We start from the raw sequence: 21,290 nt of genomic DNA on the forward strand, positions 1-21,290 counted from the left end.
CACGCTCAGCGTGGGCCGCGGTGGGACCCGTAGGTACCCGACCGTGCGTGCACTCGCCGTGTGACCCGGAAGGGAGCTCTGAGGAGGCGGGGCCAGGACGGCGGGACCAGCTGCTGGGTCCCAGCGAGGGCTGAGCCGGGCGGTGGGAGGTGAGAGGAGAGTTCTGCGCGGACCCGGTCCCTCCCCTTCTCCTGTCCCCTCCCCGATTCTTTAGCCACTGTCAGTAGGGCTGACAAAGGGAACCAGATCTAGCTCTCTGAGATTTACTGGGTCTTTCGGCTTCCTTGGACCGCTCCCCCAACCATCCTCACCCCGCTCCCCAAACCCGTTCCCTCTGCAGTGCTGGCCTCCTCCACCTCCCCACGGCTCTGCAAGCTTGGGCTTGACCTTGCCGTCTGCTGGTCTCATCCCTGCGTCCGGACCTCACCCCCACACCTTAGTTTATAATTGCTCTTCTAGGCCTACGTTACACCCCCCACCTCCTCCTATCCGATTCTTTTGCTTCCCTCTGCTGGTAACCAGTTGCCCGCTGGCACGTCGCTGGTTACCATCCAGGCCTGCCCCACATCGTAAGTGGGCCCCTACCTCCATTGAGGTCCACATCCTTCTTTCTCCCTCCTCTTCTACTCTCATCTTCTGTCCCTGTACGCCAACATGACCCCTGCCCTGACCACCATGTCTTCATCTGGGTTTATCTTTTCATTCTTATTCTCACTATTTCCTGTTGCCCCTGCATTGCTTCATATCACGCGTATCTTTACTGATCGTTCCACTCCCATTTACAATCAGTCTTAACAACTTTGCATTTATTTGATGACTCTCCTACCTCCTCTATCTAAGAAGTATGTGCTACATGCTGTTCCAAGTGCTTTATATACATGATCTTATTAAATTCATGAAATAGCTATGAATATTACTACCATCTTGCAGAAGAGAAAACAAGCTCAGAGGTTAAGTAACTTGTTCCAAACTATGCAGACAGTGAGACAAAGAGCCAGAATTCAGAGTCACATTTATCTGACTCTGAAATTTCTGAATATTGCTTCTCTCCTGACCTCATTCCCTACCTTTAACCTCATGATTACCACCTCTATCTTATCTACCTAACTTACTTAGATCCTTACCATACAGCATAAGTGCAGGGTGAGACCTGGTTGTCTTTCCCATAATTTTGTCTGGTTCCTAGGCCCCTCCCTCTTTCACAAGACTCAAATATGCTTTTCCTATCCAGTCATTTGCCCCAACATTCCAGCTTTTTGTCATCTCCGTTCTCTACGTCTGCCATGACCCACCCTTTACATCCACCTTGCAGCTTTACTGTGTTGTTTATACTCCCTGTCCGGCCCCTCTGCTATCCTGCTGTCCTACGTTTCCTCACGTTTTCGGACTCCATGCCTCATGTGCTGCTGCCTTCCTGTCCGCCCATGTTATCCTTCTAAGTCCTGACCTGTAACTCTCAGCCATGCTGCTATCCTGCCTAAACTGTCTTGCTTAACTGCCACTCTGTTTATTGTTACTTTGCCTATTATTCTTTTCATTCTCTTTTTGTAAACTCTACTTTTTTTTTTTTTTTTTTTTGAGACAGAATCTCGCCCTCTCACCCAGGCTGGAGTGCAGTGGTGTGGTCTTGGCTCACTGCAATCTCTGCCTCCCCAGTTCAAACGACTCTCCTGCCTCAGCCTCCTGAGTAGCTGGGACTGCAAGAGTGTGCCACTATACTGGGCTAATTTTTGTATTTTTAGTAGAGACGGGGTTTCGTTATGTTGGCCAGGCTGGTCTTAAACTCCAGACCTCATGATCTACCTGCCTTGGCTTCCCAAAATGCTAGTATTACAGGTGTGAGTCACTGCCAACTCTTCCATTTCTTAAACCCCTTCTTTTCATCCCCTCACTGTATTCACTCTATTCTCCTTCTGTTATAAATCCCAAAGTATGTTCAGCTATTTATTCCATCCTATTTTTTGCCTTTTCTGTTTGGCCTCCTAAATTCTACCATGCAGCCTACCGATCACCACCCACCTTCTCTGTGTCTCAAGATTCCACCCCCTCTATGTATTTTTTTTTTCTTTTCTCATACTGCCTTATCTTTCTCCTTGTGTATCCCAGGAGGTCAGGATGGTGGGGGAACGGCATGCTGGGGACCTCATGGTGCCCTTAGGGCCCCGGCTGCAGGCATATCCTGAAGAACTCATTCGGCAGAGGCCTGGGCATGATGGACATCCTGAATACCTGATCCGTTGGAGTGTCCTGAAGTGTGGAGAAGCAGGCAAAGTGGGTGTGGAAGAAGGCAAAGCAGAGCACATCCTCATGTGGCTGTCAGCTCCTGAGGTCTATGCCAACTGCCCTGGGCTGTTAGGTGAGCGAGCACTGTCTAAGGGACCTCAGCATGAACCAGCTGGGGTTTCAGGAAGCTTTCCTCGAGATCCAGGAGGCCTGGATGAAGTGGCAATGGGAGAGATGGAGGCTGATGTGCAGGCGCTGGTACGCAGGGCTGCCAGGCAGCTGGCAGAAAGTGGGACCCCAAGCCTCACAGCTGCTGTGCTCCACACCATCCATGTGCTCAGTGCCTACGCCAGCATCGGGCCCCTGACTGGTGTCTTCAGGGAGACAGGAGCCCTGGACCTGCTCATGCACATGTTGTGCAATCCTGAGCCTCAGATCCGCCGGAGTGCAGGCAAAATGCTGCAGGCTCTGGCAGCCCACGATGCTGGTAAGAGACAGCCAGGGAAGAAGGAAAGCAATGGAGAAAATGGGGCCACAAGGAGGAGTAAGAGCAGAAAGAGATTTCCCAGCTCTGTAAGAACACTTAGCATTTGGTGAATATCAATTTGATGCAAAGGAAAAATATAGATTAATAGGCTATTTCAGGTATATGAAGAGGCTAAAATGATAGCCTCTGGCTTATCTGTTCATTCTCAGTGCATTGACAGAGAAGGAAATAAGACTTATCTGTATTTTTGAAACTGGATTGAGATTTCTTAGTTGGTTTTGAAATCAATTTGGTGGGTTATAACCAACCTTAAAAAAAACCTAAAGTTATCACTGTGTAGCACTTAGTAGGTAAATTTTGTAGCATAAAATATGTTTCAGTTATATGTATGTATGTTTGTAACAGGTTACCATGTCAAATGTGTTTCTTGCTGTGAATCTTAGTAACAAAGTTTGAAAGCCTCTGGGGTAAGAGATAGTATCTAGGAAAGGCAGGGAGAAGGTATTGAGGATTGAGGAGAAGATATGGATTGGGTGTGGATTACAGGGAGTCGGGCTCACGTCCTTCTGTCACTGAGCCAGCAAGATGGCATCGAGCAGCACATGGATTTTGATAGTCGCTATACATTGCTGGAGCTGTTTGCAGAAACCACATCCTCTGAAGAACACTGCATGGCCTTTGAGGGCATTCATCTGCCTCAGGTATGCTGCCAGCTGTAGGGAAATGCTGTGTACAAGGCCTAAGGCATGATTTCTGAAAACATGGTTCAGGACTATATGTTAGCACCAGAGCCACCTGGGAACTTGTTAACATGAAGGTTCATGTCCTACCTCCCAGCCCCTCTCCGTTCAGAATTTCTGAGATTAGAACCCAGGAATTTGTGTTTTAAGACACTCCCTGTGCCTTTTTTACACAAATCAAAGTTTGAGAACTACGGAGTAGAAGAGGATATTGGGGGGAAGGGAAGAGGGAAGCCAGGAAGAGATGAACCTGTGCCAAGGATTGTGTCTTACAGATCCCAGGAAAGCTGCTCTTTTCCTTGGTGAAGCGCTACCTTTGTGTCACCTCCCTCCTGGATCAGCTGAATAACAGTCCAGAGCTGGGAGCTGGAGACCAAAGCTCCCCATGTGCTACAAGAGAGAAAAGCCGGGGACAGCGGGAGTTGGAGTTCAGCATGGCTGTGGGCAACCTCATCTCTGAGCTGGTGCGGAGCATGGGCTGGGCCCGGAACCTCAGTGAACAGGGCACGTCACCTCCTCGGCCATCCAGGTCCATCTTTCAGCCCTATATTTCAGGCCCCAGCCTTTTACTCCCCACCATTGTCACCACCCCCAGAAGACAAGGGTGGGTTTTCCGCCAGCGCTCTGAATTCTCCAGCCGTAGTGGCTATGGAGAATATGTGCAGCAGACTCTGCAGCCGGGGATGCGAGTGCGGATGCTGGATGATTACGAGGAGATCAGTGCCGGGGACGAGGGCGAGTTCCGGCAGAGCAACAATGGCATTCCACCTGTGCAGGTGGGCAGCGTGCGGTGGTGAGACACTGTTGGGAGTTTATTTGGAGTGGGGTATAGCTGGGACTTCCATACAGGGGACTCCCGCAGGCCACCCAAGAAGAACCCCCCCGGGGAACTGGAATGATACAAGGGTGTTGGCGTTTGCCGGGGGTGCATTTGGAGGGCTGAGAAAATCTGGCAGGGGTGTGGGTGGGCTGTGAGTTCGTGGGAGACTCACCCAGGAAGCAGAACTGATAAATGGAGGTGCCTCCCCATCGCCACCACTGGTGGAAGAGGCTGGAAAGGAATGTGGGAGCAGAGACCATCATGGTTAAGAAAAGAGGCAGGGCCCACTCCTGATAAGGGAAAGAAGCCTTTTGCCATGTGGGTTTTTTTTCCAGGCTTAGCCAGGTGTGTGTCTTGAGGGTGTGACCCAAATCTATGCTTGGGCATGTCCTTTCAAGCCTTCACAGCCCAAGGCCCAGAGGGTTGAGCCTTCTCTATTCTGCCCTCTTTCTTCCTCCCTCATACCAGGTTTTCTGGCAGTCAACAGGCCGCACTTACTGGGTGCACTGGCACATGCTGGAGATCCTGGGCCCTGAGGAAGCCACTGAGGATAAGGCTTCAGCAGCTGTGGCGAAGGGGGCAGGGGCTCCTGTGTTGGGCACAGGTGAGCCTAAGAGGGGACATGGATAGTATGTCTCCGAACAGAGGAGTATTGACTGGGGTAGTCATTCTGACCAGGAGCAGCCCCAGGGGTCCAGAAATGGACCCCATTCCTGAGGGGTGCTGATCCCCGCCATGCCTGTGTCCTCAGCGTTTCCCTCCTGGGACTGGAATCCTATGGATGGGCTCTACTCTTTGCCATACCTCCAGCCCGAACCTCAGAAGAATGAGAGAGTTGGATATCTGACCCAGGCTGAGTGGTGGGAGCTGCTTTTCTTTATCAAAAAGTTGGACTTGTGTGAGCAGCAGCCAATTTTCCAGAATCTTCGGGAGAACCTGGATGAGGTATTACAGGCCTGAGATTCCTGGCGGTTTTGTAGTAGGGTTAGAGGTGGGATTCTCTAGAGGGAGTTTTAGATAGGGGATACTGCTTGTGGGGAGGCTGGAGCTAGAGGTTAGAGTTAGGAGGCCTGCTGGGGGAGAAGACAAGTGCTGTGAGGCTCTAGTATGTAGAAGGTGTGAGGGCGTGGTGGGGAGTGATCACCCTTCCCATTACTGTCCCCAAGACCTTTGTGTCTGCTTGTCTGTAAACGTATACCCCTTCTGTTGACAGACCCTGGGTGAAAAGGCCCTGGGTGAGATCTCTGTGTCCGTGGAGACGGCCGAGGGTCTGCTGCAGATTCTCAGTAGTCGGTTTGAGGGCAGCACCCTCAATGACCTGCTCAACTCCCAGATCTACACCAAGTATGGGCTGCTGCGTAATGAACCAAGCAGCTTGTCTACTTCACGAAGCCACTCCTGTACCCCAGATCCAGAAGAGGAGTCCAAGTCAGAGGTCAGCTTCTCAGAGGAAGAGACTGAGTCCCCCAAAGCAAAGGCCGAGGTCCCTAAGACAGAGGCCAAGCCCACCAAGACAAGGACTGAGCCCCCCATGGCACAGAGTGATTCGCAGCTGTTTAACCAGCTTCTGGTGGCTGAAGGAATGACCCTGCCCACTGAGATGAAGGAGGCAGCCAGTGGTGAGTCAGGTTCTGGGAGGAAGCAATTGGAACAAGTCCTGGGTGGTCTCAATAGAAGAAGTGGATAGTCAGGATAGAAGGAAAGCTATGGAGTAAGGTCATTTTTGCGAGGGGAAATGTCTTGGAACCATGCGTCCATCTTTCTTTGACCTTGATTGTATTTAATTAACCAGCACTCCCTTCCTTCAGTATCTCTGGAAAAGGAGCATCCTTTTTCTGGGGTATCTTCATCTCTGTTTGATCATTAGATCCCTGACACGGAATTGGAAAACTGTGCAAGCTGCAGTAGCCAATAATGTATTTAAATGTTGGTAGGATAACCGGGCTTGACTTTAAAGACTTCTAACTTCAAGATACCACAGTTCTTTTAGTCATTGCCTTTTACCACTCATTTCAGAAATGGCCAGAGCCTTGCGGGGTCCCAGTCCTCGCAGCTCCCTGGATCAGCATGTGGCAGCGGTTGTGGCCACTGTGCAGATATCCAGCTTGGACACAAACCTGCAGCTTTCTGGGCTCTCTGCCCTCTCTCAGGCTGTGGAGGAGGTCACTGAGCGGGACCACCCTCTGGTCCGTCCTGACAGATTGCTGAGGTTAGCATGTTGGGGAGGGAAGAGGTTTTGGTTGAAGCTGTAGGCAAAGGATGGTGGTAGCGGGGAAGGAGCTATGACATCATGAATTAGAAAAGCTGGGGGTGAGGGAAGGCTCACCTGAGGAGCAGCCGAGCAGGAGGGTTGGATGTTTTAATGGCTCATATTCTTGGTGCAGTCCTGTTATGCCAGGCACGATGCTAATGTTTTACATGCATTCTCTCATTAAATCCACCTAACACCTGAGGAGGCATTGGTAATATTATTATCCCACTGTATGGGTAAGGAAACTGAAGCTTAGAGAATTTAAGTCACTTGCTTAGAGTTTTAGAGATAGCAGAGCCAGGATTCAAGCCTAGGTCTTTCTGACTCTAGAGACGGGGCTTTTTCTCTTTTTCTTTTTTTTTTTTTTCCTGTCCCTACTTACTTTTTATTTTTGTTTTTTTTTACACATTGTACCTTAAAACCTACTTTCTTTTTATTTTTAACGTGTTTTTTTTTTTTTACTTTTAAATCATACAAATAATACACAGTGTATTCTCATTTTATTTATTTATTTATTTACTTAATTTTGAGACAGCCTCACTCTGTCACCCAGGCTGGAGTGCAGTAGTGTGATCTTGGCCCACTGCAACTTCTGCCTTCTGGGTTCAAACAATTCTTATATCTCAGCCTCCTAAGTAGGTGGGATTACAGGTGCCCACCACCATGCCTGGTAATCCCACCTACTTAGGGTTTTTGTATTTTAGTAGAGATGGGGTTTCACTATGTTGGCCAGGATGGTCTCAAACTCATAAGCTCAGGTGATCCACCGACCTCAGCCTCCCAAAGTGCTGGGATTACAGGCATGAGTCACCATGCCCATTCTCATTTTAAAAGATCTGAAGAATATAAAAGAATATAAAAGAACATAGGAAGGCCAAAGTCCTTTCTCACCACTGTTATTAGTCTACTATATCCTACAGATTTGCATTTGTAATTGTGTTTGGAAATAGAGCATTTTCTGAGTTTGTGTTTTAGTATATGTAATCACATTCTATGTGTTTCTACAACTGTTTTTTGCCCCCACTCAATGTCTTAGAGGGCTTCCAATATCAGTCTGCTTGGAGCTGCCTCATTACTTTTACTGCTGCATAGGACCCTGCAGTGTGGTTATATCCGAGTTCAAGTACAGTGTTCTAATGGGCCTGTTTTCCCTTATGTCTGCCAACATTGAATATTGTCATCTTTTTAATCTATCTAATTGGCAGCATTTTAAATGATTGGTATCTTCTTGTTTTAGTTTCCTAGTTCTGGTGAAGTTAGGCATATTTGCATACATTTGTTCTTTTTTTTCTGTAAATATTCTGGTCTGATCTTTTGCCCACTTTTTAATTGGGTCTTTGCCTTTTTCTTATGGATTTGTAGCCATTCTAGTTATTCCTTTGTTATTTATGTTCCAAATATTTTGCTTGTCTTTTTAAAAAATCATATTAGCTTTATTTTGTGGTTATATAATAATACAGTAAAAAAGTTAGTTATGAAAATAAAAATTATATGATCATATTCAAGTGAGATTGATAGAAAAAAAATCTGAAAACCATTAAGGCAGAGACAATCAATGTTAATATTTTGGTGAACACCCTTACTTATATCTATATCTATTCATATGTATTACCCATGTATATTATCTAGTATAAAATAAATCATGGCCACAGAAAGGGATATATATTTAAAGCATATTTTATTCACACTGTTGTCATTATAAAGTTTCTTAGAAAAGACAGATTAAAAACAGAACTTTCGGCTGGGCATGGTGGCTCACCCCTATAATCTCAGCACTTTGGGAGGCTGAGGTGGGCCGATCACAAGGTCAGGAGATTGAGACTATCCTGGATAACATGGTAAAAACCCGTCTATACTGAAAATACAAAAATTAGCAGGGTGTGGTGGTGCACACCTGTAGTCCCAGCTACTCGGGAGGCTGAGGCAGGAGAATCACTTGAACCTGGGAGGCGGAGGTTGCACTGAGCCGAGATCATACCACTGCACTACAGTGTGGGCGACAGAGCAAGACTCCGTCTCAAAAAAAACAAAAACGAAAACAAAACTTTCTCAGTACCTTTATTTTCCTTCTTTCTCAGAAGTTCTCCTTCTGTGTTCTTTCCCCTCGTACTTCCTGAGCCACCTCCTCAGTTGACCTGGCTGTCACTGTTGAGCATGAGTCAGTACCTGCTGTTTTCTCTCCTGACCCTCACTGTGATCTAGGGGCTCTGCGGGCACTTTTTGCTTTTCTTTCAGATCAGCATTTCCACTGGCCCCTTTCTCTAGCTCCTGCGCTTGTCTCGTAATTTTGTTTATAGTGTCTTTTTCATCGTGCTAGAGTTGCAGACTTTGTTGCTACGTTTTTCAGCTTTTTTATGGCTTCTAGATTTTGTGTCCTACTTAAAAAGATCTATTCTGTTCCAGGATTATAAAAATATTTCCCTATATTTTCTGAAAATACCCATGATTTTGTTTTTTTTTAAAACGCATTTAAAAATTCATTTGCAGTTTATTTTTGCAAATGTTGGGAAGTAGAGCTCCAGTTTTGGTGTTTTCAAATGGATAGCCAGGTGTCTCTAAATTACCGTGTGTGTGTGTGTGTGTGTGTGTGTGTGTGTGTGTGTGTGTGTCTTGTTTTGTTTTGTTTTTAGAGACAGGGTCTTACTCTGTTGACCAGGCTAGAATACAGTAGCAAGATCACATAGCTCCCTACAGGCTCAAACTCTTAACTTCTAACAACTCTCCTTCCTTATCCTCCAGCATAGCTGGGACTACAGGAACGAGCCACCACACCCAGTTAATTTTTTTTTTTTTTAATCTTTTGTAGAGATGGGGTCTCACTACATTGCCCAGACTGGTTTCAAATTCTTAGCCTCAAGCAATCCTTCCACCTCAGTCAACATGACGTTTTATTTGTTTATTTACTTATTTATTAGACAGCATCTTGCTCTGTCGCTTAGACTGGAGTGCAGAGGTGTGATCTTGGCTCACCGTAACGTATGCCTCCTCGGTTCAAACGATTTTCCAGCCTCAGCCTCCTGAGTAGCTGGGACTACAGGCCCGTGCCACCACCACACCTGGCTAATTTTTGTATTTTTAGTAGAAATGGGGTTTTACCATGTTGACCAGGCTGGTTTTGAACTCCTGGCCTCATGTGATCCACCCACCTCAGCCTCCCAAAGTGCTGGGATTACAGGCGTGTGTCACTGCACCCAGACAACGTTATATTTCAAATGCTTCTTCCTTTTTTATACTGGCTTATACATCACCCTTATCTCTCTTCTCACCTATTGATCTGTTTGACTACCCTAGATCAGCTCCAGGGTTGTAATTATTACAAGTTTATATTTATATTTTGATGATAATAGGCAAGTCTACCACTATTTTTATTTATTTATTTATTTTTTGAGACAGAGTCTCACTCTGTCAACCAGGCCGGAGTGCAGTGGCATGATCACAGCTCACTGCAGCCTTGACCTCCCAGGCTCAGGTGATCCTTCCACTTCAGCCTCCCAAGTAGCTGGGACTATAGGCACAGGCCACTATGTGAGCTAATTGTTTGTGTTTTTTGTAGAGGTAGGGTTTTGCCATGTTGCCCATAGCAAAAGCCATGGGCTCAAGCAGTTCGCCCCTCAGCCTCCCAAAGTCCTGGGATTACAGGCATAGGCTGCTGTGCGTGGCTACCACGGTTCTTTTCTGAACATTTCCAAGGCCTAGACCTGCCTGTCATGGTGTTTTTAAAAACCTTTTAGGCCAGAATTTTGGGAGGTCAAGGTGAGTAGACTGCTTGAGGCCAGGAGTTCGAGACCAGTCTGGCCAACATAGTGAAACCCATCTCTACTAAAAAACGTTACAAAAAAATTAGATGAGTGTGGTGACATGCACCTGTAGTCCCAGCTACTTGAAGAGGCTGAGGCACAAGAGTCACTTGAACCTGGAAGGTGGAGGTTGCAGAGTTCACACCACTGCACTCCAGCCTGGGCAACAGACTGAGACTCTGTCTAAAACACACACACACACACACACACACACACACATGCGCCTTTTAGGCATTTTGATTAGTGTCACTTTGAATTTATAGATGCTTTTGAAAAGACGAGCCAGAGTTTGTAAACATTTTTTCTACTGCCTCCTTCATTAGTTGAGGAGCCAAAGGCAGTTAGATGCAGAGGGGAGGGGCTTGGGGTGAGACTGAGGCAGGGAGAGCAGGTGGGGCAGAGAGGATGGATTAGATCTTGGTGGATGGGATTGGTCAGGGAGTCTGATGGTGTCATGGCTGGGAGGTCAGGCAAGACTCCTCGGGATGGGGATCCCCAATGTCTCTTCTCTTATCAGAGAGAAGCTGGTGAAGATGCTGGTGGAGCTGCTGACCAACCAGGTGGGAGAGAAGATGGTGGTGGTGCAGGCCCTGCGCCTCCTTTACCTCCTCATGACCAAGCACGAGTGGCGGCCCCTCTTTGCCAGGGAGGGTGGCATCTATGCTGTGCTGGTCTGCATGCAAGAATATAAGACTTCTGTCTTGGTACAGCAGGCCGGGCTGGCGGTGAGTATACTGGGCCTGGCAGGAGAGAACAATGGGCAAGACAGGCTGATTGGGGACTACTGATCTTGAGGAGATACTTTGGTGCTTCAGACCAGTGAGTAGACTTTGGAATGGAAAGATGCAGATGGATTTAAGAGTTTGATCTGGACATTCTTGGGGATTGAGTATTTGGAGAAAGGGAGAAGGGAATTTTGGGGTTATTTTTGGTGGAGACAGGATCTCGTTATGCTCCCCAGACTGATCTTGAACTCCTGAGCTCAAGTGATCCTACAACTCTGGCTCTCAAAGTGCTGAGATTACAGGCATAAGCTACTGTGTCAGGCCAGGAGTTTTTCTTTGTTTTTTTGTTTTGAGATGGAGTCTCACTCTGTCACCTAGGCTGGAGTGCAGTGGTGCTATCTTGGCTCACTATAACCTCCACCTCGTAGGTTCAAGGGATTCTCCTGCCTCAACCTCCTGGGATTACAGGCATGAGCCACTGTGCCTGGCCCAGGCCAGGAGTTTTTAGGAATGACTCCCAGGTGTAAAATTAAGCAGCAGGGTGCATGAAGTGGCCATTTATTGAGAGAATGTTGCAGGAGGAGGAGATATGGGGAGAAGGTCAGGAGTTGAGTTTTCAGGTATGTTGAGTGTTCCTGCCTTTTTAGTTATGATTAGGTGTCTGGTTGAAAGCTAATTTTCTAGATGTGACCATTAAACTAGAAGTATTTTTTCCCTCTTTTCTCTTAGTGGTACCCTTACATAGAAAATTCTCTGTTACTAGATTTGGGTAAAACAAAGCCAGCATTGCCATTGCTCAGTGAATTGGGAAGGAAGACCCTTATCCAGAGTAGCTTACAGAGGAATTGGCTTCTGGTTACTCCAGACAGAAGTGCTGGCTGATAGGGTGGTATGGGCAGAGGAACTCTTCGTAGCCTGAGGGTTCCTGAGGGAGACAGGTAGGCTTCAGCCAGAGCAGTTCTGAGAATGGATTCTAGTAGTATAATGGCAGCAGCATGAACAGGAGCACACGTCCTCTTAGAGCAGGCTGTCCCAGGAGAGGCCCAGAGGCGCATTTTCTTTATGGGACCAAGAGCAGCCAGGCATTTATAGTCTAGATCATTATGCTTAAAGAATTCCCTGATCCTCTCAAATCACATGACCAAAATATAGCAATTGCCATCCACTTTAGATCATGGCAAAAAAATAAAATAAATAAAAATGGCTGGGTGTGGTGACTCACGCCTGTAATCCCAGCACTTTGGGAGGCCAAGGTGGTTGGATCACCTGAGGTCAGGAGTTTGGGACCAGCCTTGCCAACATGGTGAAATCCCATCTCTACTAAAAATAGAAAATTAGCCAGGCATGGTGGTGCATGCCTGTAATCGCAGCACTTTGGCAGGCCAAGATGGGTGGATCACCTGAGGTGAGGAGTTCTACACCAGCCTTGCTAACATGGTAAAACTCCATCTCTACTAAAAATACAATAGAAGCCGGGCATGGTTGTGCATGCCTGTAATCCCAGCTACTCCGGAGGCTGAGGCAGGAGAATCGCTTGAACCGAGGAGGCAGAGGTTGCAGTGCCATTGCACTCCAGCCTGGGCAACACAGTGAGATTTCATCTCAAAAAAAAAAAAAAAAAAGTTAGCATTGCCCTTAAATTTGAAGTCTTGACCTGAAATAAAATTGCATCGTCGGCCGGGCGCGGTGGCTCAAGCCTGTAATCCCAGCACTTTGGGAGGCCGAGGCGGGTGGATCACGAGGTCAAGAGATCGAGACCATCCTGGTCAACATCGTGAAACCCCGTCTCTACTAAAAATACAAAAAATTAGCTGGGCATGGTGGTGCGTGCCTGTAATCCCAGCTACTCAGGAGGCTGAGGCAGGGGAATTGCCTGAACCCAGGAGGCGGAGGTTGCGGTGAGCCGAGATCGTGCCATTGCACTCCAGCCTGGGTAACGAGAGCGAAACCCCGTCTCAAAAAAAAAAAAAAAAAAAAAAAAAAATTGCATCGTCTTGTTAATTACCTAAAGTCTACAGAACTCAGCTAACTGGGGGAGGGTGGTGTAACTACAAGGCGAAAGCTTCATGGAGAAGTAGAAGTTACTTGGAGGGTCCCGGCCTTACAAGAAGGATTGTCCTGAGAATTATTTCTAGCCCAGTCCATCTCTAGTGTGTTTCTTGTATAGAATCAACCCTTCACCAGGAGAGACATTCTCCCCTCTGATTGTATAGTGTCTATTTTAATTTAATTGTTCTCTATAGTACCAGCAAACAGGTTTGCACATTACAATTATTTTTCCCATAATCCCAACCACTGCCTGTGAGACAACCGAGAAGTCTTACATAGAAGGGCCGGATACTGGCTAAGGCCAGGAGACCCAGGTTTTGGAGACTTGACATATAGGTGGGAATTGAAGCAATGGGAATGGACCTGGTTGCCTCGGCGTGGGGGAGTGCAGAGTCCAGAGAAAGGGGACAAGGATCCTCAGTGTTTGAGTACCAGGCAAAGCAACACCAGAGAGGTAGGAGAAAAGCCAGGAAGATGTGAAGTCATGGAACTCAGGGGGAAGATTTTGCAAAGGAAGGAGTGCAAGTGAGGTGCGAGACAACTGGAAGAAGCCCCTAAAGATGACCAGATGCTGCGAGGGGCACCATCCTGAGGGGAAGATGCAGGAGAGGCGGGTGTTCCACTCCAGTAGTCTTGGTGCTGGAGCCCAGGGGCAGAGAGGAGTGGAGGGCTGATCTTACCATCCAGTCTCAGGGTTTGTTGTTGTCTAGTTTCTTTTCTTTTCTTTTCCATCCTCCCTCTTTCCCTCTCTTTGTAGCATTTGATGTCCCATCACTACCTCTTCCATTTCTGTCTCCTACTCTACCTATTTGCAGACAGCCAGCTGCTCCCAAGTTTGAGGTGTAGAATGAGGCCCTGGCTTCCCCTTTCCTCATAGTGGCTCTGCCCGCTCCTCACTCTCCTTTCACATCCTCCTCACAGGCACTGAAGATGCTCGCCGTCGCCAGCTCCTCGGAGATCCCCACTTTTGTTACTGGCCGAGATTCTATCCACTCTTTGTTTGATGCTCAGATGACCAGAGAGATCTTCGCCAGCATTGACTCAGCCACACGCCCGGGCTCTGAGAGCCTGCTCCTCACTGTCCCTGCAGCTGTGATCCTGATGTTGAACACCGAGGGGTCAGGGCATTACCCTCCCAACTCCGAGATCTTGCTTAGTCCCAAACCCTGCTACTCCTGTGCTCCACAGAAATTCCCCTCATGTTGTCACCTCCGGATTAAGCATTGGTGGCCCAGCAACTGTTGTTGGAAGAGAAACCAAGTGGGTTAGGGATAGGGAGATTCCCAGAGAGAGCAGAGAAACACTGAGCTTCCTTTATGGGTTTGGGAGGAGTGGCCTGAGGTCAGGGGATCAGATGTCCTGGCTCAGAGGGCCCACTGGAGCCCTTTGCTCCCCAGCTGCCTGGCCCTCTGTGCTTGCTTTGCTGTTTCCATTGCATTCATGGTCTCTCAATTTCTTTCTGGTCACCCCCCTCCTCCCAGGTGCTCTTCTGCAGTGAGAAATGGCTTGCTCCTGCTCAACCTGCTTTTGTGCAACCACCACACTCTGGGAGACCAGATTATAACCCGAGAGCTGAGAGACACCTTGTTTAGGCACTCAGGGATAGCTCCGGGGACAGAGCCTATGCCTACCACACGCACCATCCTCATGATGCTTCTCAATCGCTACTCAGAGCCGCCGGGCAGCCCTGAGCTTGCAGGTACCATGGTGGAGGGGTGGTTTTGCAGAGGAGTCACACAGGGCCAGCCAGTGACCAGGAAGGCTAAGGTTTACATAGCAGCTCCTTACTGGAAAGATACAAGGAAACTTCAGGAAATGAGTGAGCATTGTGGTGCTCAAGTTAGGTCTTAAGTAGAACTTCCCGACCAAGAAGAGGGAGACTGTGGAATATGTGCAAGGAAATTGCCTTCCTTTTTCTTTTTTAAGTTGGAATTTTGCTCTTGTCGCCCAGGCTGGAGTGCAGTGGTGTGATCTCAGCCCACTGCAACCTCCACCTCCTGGGTTCAGGCAATTTGCATGCCTCAGCCTCCCAAGTAGCTGGGATTACAGGTGCCTGCCATCATGCTCAGCTAATTTTTGTATTTAGTAGAGACAGAGTTTTACCGTGTTGGCCAGGCTGGTCTCAAACTCCTGATCTCAGGAGATCCATCTGCCTCGGCCTCCCAAAGTGCTGGAATTACAGGTGTGAGCCACAGCGCCTGGCTGGAAATTGCCTTATTGAATGGCTTTAAATGTGTGGATTCCCATCTGTCTGGGCTAGGTTTGGCCCAGTATTATTGGACAATAGATTCATTGAAATGATATCTAGGAAGGCCTTTCTTCTTTTTTCTTTTAAGCTTAACTTTCTCTTCACAGAATAGGGAGGCCTTCTTAAAAGGAACTATAATTTATGGTACAGAACGTTTGTGCCTAGAAACATGAAATATTGATACTGGGGAAGAAACCCTTTGTGATTGAGAAACAAGTGTAAACCTAGAAGTATGGAGGGATATTGAAATAGGAAACATGTGGCTAGGTGCAATAGCTCATGCCTTTAATCCCAGCACTTTGGGAGGCTGAGGCAGGCAGATCACTTGGGGTCAGCAGTTTGAAACCAGCCTGGCCAACATGGAACCAAGTCTCTATTAAAAATACAAAAATTAGCTGGGTGTGGTGGCGGGTGCCTGTAATCCAAGCTACTTGGGAGGCTGAGGCAGGAGAATTGCTTGAGCTCAGGATTGAGCCGAGAGATCATGCCACTGCACTTCAGCCTGGGTGACAGAGCGAGACTTCGTTTCAAAAAAAAAGAGATAGGAAATATGTGTGTATCTTTTAGTCCGTGAACCTAAAGCCACCATGCAGGTAGTGCAGGGATGTAATCATCAAATCTAATATTTACTATTGCTAACAGTAATACGACTATAAGATTTAGAATGTTGGCTGGGCACGGTGGCTCACGCCTGTAATCAGTACTTTGGGAGGCTGAGGTGGGTAAATCACCTGAGATCAGGAGTTTGAGACCAGCCTGGCCAACATGGCGAAGCCCCGTCTCTACTAAAAATACAAAAAAAATTAACTGGGCATGGTGGTGTGTGCCTGCAATCCCAGCTACACAGGAGGCTGAGGCAGGAGAATCGCTGGAACCCAGGAGGCAGAGGCTGCAGTGAGCCAAGATTGCACCACTACACTCCAGCCTGGAACAAGACTCCGTCTCAAAAAAAAAAAAAAAAGATTTAAAATGCCTTATGTTTAACTTGACAATGTTTGCTCTACTAGGTTTTCTTTCAAATGCAGTTAGGTTTGTACATGGGGCCAGGAAATAAAATTCCTCATAGTTTGGTTAACAACTGAAGATATCCTCAATATGGAAGGAAAATTTTGCGGTGATTTTCTGGATCTTTCCACTTCTCAGTTTGACAAACTAGTAAGACTCTTCATCCACATTTTTCCCTCCGATGTGTCTGGCTGCAGCACTGGAGACCCCCATCATCCAGGGTCAGGATGTGTCCCCTGAGCTACTGATTCGATCCCTGGTGGGGGGCCCATCTGCAGAACTACTCCTGGACTTGGAGCGCATGCTATGCCGTGAGGGCAGCCCCGGGGGTGCCGTGAGGCCCCTCCTCAAGCGCCTCCAGCAGGAAACCCAGCCTTTCCTCCTGTTGCTGCGGACTCTGGATGCTCCGGGGCCCAACAAGACTCTGCTGCTGTCTGTGCTGAGGTGAGGGGCCTATTGAGGCGCATGCATTGGGATGAGGGGAACTGGCAGACTTCAGGGACTTCACTTGTTCTATCCCCTCACCAGGGTCATGACCCGACTGCTGGATTTCCCTGAGGCAGTGGTCCTCCCTTGGCACGAGGTCTTGGAGCCCTGCCTCAACTGCCTGAGTGGCCCTAGCAGTGACTCTGAGGTACCAGAGCCCTGGCAAGGGGCAGGGAGGGGAAGGCAGCATCTGGGGCACCAACTTCCTTGTGAGGCTCTGGAGGGCACAGCAAAGCCTTTCTGAATGAATCTTCGGGCACTGGGATGGGCGTAGGAAGAGGAAGGGTGACGTCATCTAAGAATCTCCAGAACTGGGATCTTTGAGGTATAAACCTCTTAGATGAACCTGGATTTTAGATTCTGGATAAAGGAAAAGCCCACATTCACCAATCCAAACAGCTCTCCTCCCTTCAGGGTTTGTGCATTGGAGAGCAAGGCTCAGGCACCAGGGTTAACATAGCTTGGCCTGGCAGGAAGCAGCCTGGAAAGCTGTGCCCGAGCTCTCTTCCTGCCAACTCACTCTGGAATCCAAGTACCCCTCTATCTTACTCCACCCAGATGTTGGTGCTCTTCTTTCCCTGGGCTTCTGCATGTCTCCAAAATCTCAGCCACTATGCTTCCTTTACTGAGCCCTCTCCTCAATCCTTACATGTCCTGCCCCTTGTTTCCTATAAATTCATCTATGTGGCTCTGGACTCAGATTGTTCAGGAGTTGACCTGCTTCCTACATCGCCTGGCCTCGATGCATAAGGACTATGCCGTGGTGCTCTGCTGCCTGGGCGCAAAAGAGGTCCTCTCCAAAGTCCTGGACAAGCACTCAGCTCAGCTGCTGCTGGGCTGTGAGCTTCAGGACCTGGTGACAGAGTGTGAGAAGTATGCACAACTCTATAGCAACCTCACCTCCAGCATTCTGGCCGGCTGCATTCAGGTGAGGAGCGGCTGCGGGTGTGCGGCTTGAGAATGTAAGTCAGAATGAGGGGAAGGGAGTCACTGGGTTCCTCTTTGGTATCCCTGTTTGGTATCCCTGTTTGTCACAGGCAGTAGCAAATCTGGGGCACTTGTTTCCTAACCTTGACTCCACATGGTTCTGTCAAAAGTTGGGGAGAGAGAAGTTGAGTGTTCTGTTGACCCTTGACTTTTTCTCTCTACCTGTTTCTGGGTGTTTCTCTGCGTTCCTCCTCCTCCCTGATGTTCCTGCTGCAGATGGTGCTGGGCCAGATTGAAGACCACAGACGAACCCACCAACCCATCAATATCCCCTTCTTTGATGTGTTCCTCAGGCATCTCTGCCAGGGTTAGTGCCCTTATCTGCTTTCTCCTGGCTCCCGTCCAGTGTCTGTTCGCCCCTTCCCTTCCTGCTCCCTAGACCTTTTTCCTTTTTTCTCTCTCAATTAACGTGGCTGTGACCACCACCCCTTCCCACTTGCCCCCAGGCTCCAGTGTGGAAGTGAAGGAGGACAAGTGCTGGGAGAAGGTGGAGGTATCCTCCAACCCGCACCGGGCCAGCAAACTGATGGACCACAACCCCAAAACCTACTGGGAGTCCAACGGCAGCACCGGCTCCCACTACATCACCCTGCACATGCACCGTGGTGTTCTTGTTAGGTGTGAACACACAGATGAGAATGTTCTGCTGTGCCCCAGGATACTTCCCTAAAGCACCCAGATACACACAACCCCAGCTATCACCCCCATGTTGGAGGGACACACTCAAACCTATTTTGTGCAGTGAACACTTAGACACATTGACCTGCCTTTGCTGTGCTGAATATAGACATCCCCTCAGCCTGGAATCTGGTGACTGTACCCCAGCAGGTACAGATGTCACCGCCTTTGCTTAGTGTTGAGGGAAGATCCACAGCCTCACTTACCCATTTCTCCTGTGGGCATTTGTGCCAGGCGCTGTGCAGGGGTCTGGAAATAGAAGGACAATAAGATATGGTCCCTGCATTCCAGCTGGGGAGCTACACTAGAAAATCAAGTAAGAGCACAGAGTAAGAAAAAGCATTGTGGTCCACATGTCGGCCTGAGGCTGAGGCATCAGAGCAGGCCTCCTTCTGGAAGGATGGGGTGACTGATCTGGGTTTTGACATTGAAATTAGGTAGATAAAGAGGGGGCAATATTCTAGGCACAAGGACAGCATATGTGCAAAATGGAAATAAGAAACAGAATATTTGGAGGGACTTGAAGTCATCATGTTTGGCTGCAGTGAAAGCTGTGTATATCAAAGCGGCAGAAGATACAAGCCAGAAAAGTAGCAAAGGTGGATCACAAAGTGTTTGCTGAGCTAAGAAGTGTGAACTTTATTCCAAAATTTGGAGAGCCATTGGAACATTTTAAGAAGGGAAGAGAGAAAACTAGATTTTTTTTTTTTTTTTTTTTTTGAGACTGAGTCTCACTCTGTTGCCCAGGCTGGAGTGCTACAGACATGCGCCACCACACCTGGCTAATTTTTGTATTTTTAGTACAGATGGGGTTTCACCATTTTGGCCAGACTGGTCTTGAACCCCTGATTTCGTGATCCATCTGCCGTGGCCTCCCAACGTGCTAGGATTACAGGCATGAGCCACCATGCCCGGCCAAAAACTAGATTTTTTATTGAGAAAGCTCACTCTGGCAATTATGGGAGTTTGGTTGGGAGTCAGAAGAAAGAGGTGGAAGGTTTGTGCAGTGGTCTAGTAGAGAAAGGATCCATGTGTTCAGCTAGTCAGCGGGAGTGGGAATGGACTGGGAAGTCCTTAGGAGCCCACAGGAATTGCCTTTGGGTGAGCGAAGCCACGAGAAGGCGAAGGCCACAGTGACCGTATTCTAGTTGAGTACTGGGTGCACGAAAGTTTTATTTTCCAGGAAAGAAATAGGAAGTGGGGCAGGTTTACGTGGACAGGTGATCATTTCATTTGAGCATGGTGACTGAGGTGCCCGTGGGACATGACATGGGGACACAGCATGAAAGCTCAGGAGAGTAGCCTGGGCTAGAGATGTGGATTTGGAGTCTTCTGTGGATTAATTTTCAGTTGAAACTGTGGGTTTAAATTTAGCCACTTTGGGGGAATATAAAGGGAAAAGCAGAGGGTGAAGTGGGGACAGATGCATCAGGAGCCAGCAGAGGAACAGGAGCCTGAGAAAGAAGTGATGGGTTGAAATAGTTTTCGACTAAAATCAGAGCACTGGCCTTTTTATTTCTTTCTTTCCATGTTTATATTGTAGAGGTGGGATCTTGCTATGTTGCGTAGATTGATCTTAAACTAGCCTCAAGCAGTCCTCCCACCTCAGCCTCCCGAAGTGTGGGGATTACAGGTGTGAGCCGCCATGTGCAGAGGCCCAGCTTTGACTGCTTCCTTTCTCCCTTCCCAGGCAGCTCACTTTGCTGGTGGCCAGTGAGGACTCAAGCTACATGCCAGCCAGAGTGGTGGTGTTTGGGGGTGACAGCACCAGCTGCATCAGCACTGAGCTCAACACGGTGGGGACCCTTGTGCCCCCCTTCACCTTGCTCCATGTCCTTTTTGTCCCAGTGCCCATAGGGAGGACCTAGTCCCTGGGGGATGGTGACATCCCTTCCTCCTGGGAAGGCATTGCCTTGCAAGCAGTGAGAGTGGGATTAGGGATATGGAGCCACGTAGATCCTGGGCTCTGCAGGAGAAGTGAAGGGCACACACCATGACCAACTTGGTTACCATCAATAATTTTTCCAACCCTGTTTCTGGAGGTGACAGCTGTTTCCTCTCCCTCTTCTCCCCTGCCCTGCCAGGTGAATGTGATGCCCTGTGCCAGCCGGGTGATCCTTCTGGAGAACCTGAACCGTTTCTGGCCCATCATCCAGATCCGCATAAAGCGCTGCCAGCAGGTGGGGCCAGGGCGTCAGCCGGGGCTGAGGAGGAGGAAGTGGCACAGGGTCTCCAGAGTGTCTGGGTTCTCTAACATCTAGAGGCCAGGGCTTTAGCCAGCATTTCTCCTTGGTCCACTTGGGAGATGGCCCAGGGACCTGTTGAGTCCCAGAGATGTGGGGATGTCCTGAGCAGTTCTAGGGAGCTCAGGGCAGGAGGCCTGGCTTTGGTAGTACCTAGTGGCTCAGCGGCTTAGGTGACAAGACAGCTAAGTCTCTGCTGTTGCAGGGCGGCATTGACACCCGGGTTCGGGGTGTGGAGGTCCTGGGTCCTAAGCCCACATTCTGGCCACTGTTCCGGGAGCAGCTGTGTCGCCGAACATGTCTCTTTTACACAATTCGGGCACAAGCCTGGAGCCAGGACATAGCAGAGGACCGCCGCCGCCTCCTCCAGCTCTGTCCCAGGTGGGTGGGGCCTGAGGAGGGAATATGGGTAAGGGAACAGGACACTGTAAGAAGTAGCTGGTGGGAGGGATGCTTCTGTGGGAGTCCAGAAGGGAAAGCTGCAGCCAGGACAGGAGGGGGAAGGTGAACCTAGGTGAGAAGTGTGTGTTGATTGGAAAGAGTTGGATAAG

General features: G+C 48.6%; 1 protein-coding gene across 2 annotated transcripts in view; it reads left to right on the forward strand.

Annotated features, from left to right (window-relative positions):
• The first annotated feature begins 48 nt into the window (after positions 1-48).
• Positions 49-21,290, forward strand: part of CUL9 (cullin 9) — a 43,484-nt gene continuing 22,242 nt past the window's right edge. For both annotated transcript variants that reach the window (XM_032299466.1, XM_032299467.1), the window contains exons 1-19: positions 49-149; positions 2,107-2,710; positions 3,257-3,411; positions 3,726-4,226; positions 4,739-4,874; positions 5,022-5,215; positions 5,484-5,889; positions 6,287-6,479; positions 10,836-11,043; positions 14,014-14,210; positions 14,574-14,791; positions 16,543-16,789; positions 16,874-16,979; positions 17,532-17,759; positions 18,035-18,125; positions 18,265-18,436; positions 20,187-20,292; positions 20,581-20,676; positions 20,945-21,120. In XM_032299466.1, coding sequence (XP_032155357.1) covers positions 2,116-2,710; positions 3,257-3,411; positions 3,726-4,226; positions 4,739-4,874; positions 5,022-5,215; positions 5,484-5,889; positions 6,287-6,479; positions 10,836-11,043; positions 14,014-14,210; positions 14,574-14,791; positions 16,543-16,789; positions 16,874-16,979; positions 17,532-17,759; positions 18,035-18,125; positions 18,265-18,436; positions 20,187-20,292; positions 20,581-20,676; positions 20,945-21,120 — 4,025 coding nt within the window. In that variant the 5' untranslated portion in view covers positions 49-149; positions 2,107-2,115. The remainder of the gene's footprint in view (positions 150-2,106; positions 2,711-3,256; positions 3,412-3,725; positions 4,227-4,738; positions 4,875-5,021; positions 5,216-5,483; positions 5,890-6,286; positions 6,480-10,835; positions 11,044-14,013; positions 14,211-14,573; positions 14,792-16,542; positions 16,790-16,873; positions 16,980-17,531; positions 17,760-18,034; positions 18,126-18,264; positions 18,437-20,186; positions 20,293-20,580; positions 20,677-20,944; positions 21,121-21,290) is intronic.

This window comes from Sapajus apella, unplaced genomic scaffold, assembly GCF_009761245.1.
Source record: "Sapajus apella isolate SASKATOON/1434 unplaced genomic scaffold, GSC_monkey_1.0 scaffold41, whole genome shotgun sequence".
NCBI lineage: Eukaryota > Metazoa > Chordata > Mammalia > Primates > Cebidae > Sapajus > Sapajus apella.